Here is a 2,377-nt window from a genome sequence, read left to right on the forward strand (position 1 = left end):
ACAGTAATAATAATAACAATAATGATAATAATAAAGGTCATAACAATGATAGCATCGTGATAATAATGATACTAAAAGAATGGATATGCAAATACAACGTGACGCGTGTTAGCCTCTAGAGATGACGAAGCAAGAGGCGGCCTATTCTACAGCCTCCGGAGACACGCCGTGGCAGCTGGGGGCGTAGGGCAAGACCGCGCTTGGCATGACGAGCCCCTCCGCTGCCAACTAACGGAGGACTAACAGAAGTACATGGGGGAGCAAAGCGTGTGGGAGGAGGACAGGCAGTGGCAGGGGGCGTGAGGGAAAAGATACAAAATTTGATGTTACTTATGTCTCAGAGAACGATGACCTTTTGATTTATGTCATTAGTTTACCTTTGCTGTCGCGAACTGAGAAGTTTGTGAGATGCAATGACGATTTATGAGCTACGTACAAGGTGTAAGAACTAGGTAGGAGGGGTAGCCTGGGGGTGCGAGTCCTAGTACGGTGGGCATCTACCTCTCCCCCGCCCCGCCTGAGCACTCCTCTCCCCTTAAGAACATGGCAGAGAAGGGGCCTAAACATAACACGGATGCCAGCGTATGTAAACAAGGCATAATTTGGCATCCGCGATCAGTGCCAGGCGGATTACTGCTGGCACCCTCCTTGGGCGCGACAGGCACCGTGCCCGAGTATGATTAATTCAGTCGATTTGCTTGGCATTCTTAAGGGTCGTTTGAGATTTCATTCTGCTGCTGCGACTATGAAAGTTCTTAGATGCTTTTAATAAAACCGAGCGAGGCACCGAAATCAGCTGATGCTCTTTTTTTATTTTCATTTAAGCATAAGATGAGTCATCTATTCTGTCATCACAGGAAAAAATCGTCAAAGGAAGGTTTTAGGAAAAAAAAATCCCTTTAAATGAATATACATAAGTCAGCTCGTATGTGTGCAAGACTATATATATACTATTTTCGGGTGTATTTTGCCAATAGTTTCTCTGTTTATCGTGAATATTTGAACTTTTGCTTATAAATCTATCAGTCTCTCTCTCCCACAGGTCGTCTCTCTCTCACTCTTCCCCCAACCTTCCGTGTATTTACTTTCCTATCTACTTGTTCATCTATCTATCTATATACATATCTAACTATCACTCAATCAATCAACCAGTCATTCAATCAATCAATCTATATACACCCTGCACCATGATGCTATTTCCCTGTTTGGAGTGGAAGAGCGAACTTAAACCCATTTTCCTCTTATCAAATCTATTTTCAGTTCTTGATACTTGTAAGAATAAAAAAGGAATGAAAAGGAAGTCGCCGGCATCTAATAGATAGGATGAATGATATGAACGTGGAAGTTGCATTATTTGATTAAGAAGAGTATTATGTATATTGAATTACATAAGAGAGAGTGAACAAAGGGCGTAGGCGAGTGAGGAGGAAGAAAAAGAAGGAAGAGAGAGAAAGGGAGGAAATTTAGATGGGGGAGAAGGAGAGGAAGAAAAAAGGAAAAGAGGAAGAGGGTGAAATTGAGAAGTAGATGAAGAGAGCGAAAGAAATTCAGATGGTAAAAAAGAGAAGAAAGAGAAGAGCGACAAAGGGATGGGAAATTTAGATGAGAGAGAAAGAGACCACGAATATCATGAAGAAAGTAAAGAAGGCGAGAAGCGGCAGAGGAGCCGAGACGGCGCCGTGCTCACTGCATGAGGGCGGCCTCCTTGAGGAACTGCAGGATCTCGTCCGCCGAGGCCGCCTCGCCGTGCGTCTTGACCGCCACGCGCTCCTCCTCGCCGCCGCGGGCCAGCTCGCCGCGGAACACCATCCCGAAGAAGCCGTGGCCGAGCGGCTGGTCCAGGCGCACGCGCAGGTCGTCGCGCCAGAACAGGAACTCCTCGCGGAACATCTCGGCCGGGGCGAAGCCCTCTGGGGGGAGAGGGGGGGATGCAAGGGGGGGGGGGGGAGGAAGAAGGGAAGGGGGGAGACGGGGAGTTGGAGGGGAGGGGAGGGCGCAGGGTGGGAGGTGTGGTGAATAGGAGGTAGGGAAGGGGGGAGGGCGAGAAATGGTGGAAGGGAGGTGGGAAAAGAGATGGAATGGGGGTGGGGTGTGAGGTTGAGATAGAGCGCAGGTGGAAAGGAGGTGGGAGAAGGGCGGGAGGTGGAAACAGGGTGGAAGGAAGGGGAAGGGCGTGGGAAAAAGATACGTGCGTTTTTAGCAGTAGGCATAATATGTGATAATGTATGTCCGATTATGTCTGAAATGTATATGTATGGTGTGTTCTTTCTGGTAATCAATCAAATTATCATTTGCTGTGTGGTTAGTGTGTTATGCTTAGTAATGGGAAAAGTTAATGTTGCAAGGGTGTAGTATGTGAGTAGTATATGTTGCATCG

The 2,377-nt window shown here is 47.3% G+C and overlaps 1 protein-coding gene across 1 annotated transcript in view; it reads right to left on the bottom strand.

The window, feature by feature from the left end:
• Positions 1-1,645: 1,645 nt before the first annotated feature.
• Positions 1,646-2,377, bottom strand: part of LOC138864859 (insulin-like growth factor 1 receptor) — a 22,630-nt gene continuing 21,898 nt past the window's right edge. The window contains exon 7 of the mRNA XM_070133487.1: positions 1,646-1,910. Within this exon, the coding sequence (XP_069989588.1) occupies positions 1,684-1,910 (227 nt within the window). The 3' untranslated portion in view covers positions 1,646-1,683. The remainder of the gene's footprint in view (positions 1,911-2,377) is intronic.

Source organism: Penaeus vannamei, chromosome 18 (assembly GCF_042767895.1).
Source record: "Penaeus vannamei isolate JL-2024 chromosome 18, ASM4276789v1, whole genome shotgun sequence".
NCBI classification, from domain to species: Eukaryota; Metazoa; Arthropoda; class Malacostraca; order Decapoda; family Penaeidae; genus Penaeus; species Penaeus vannamei.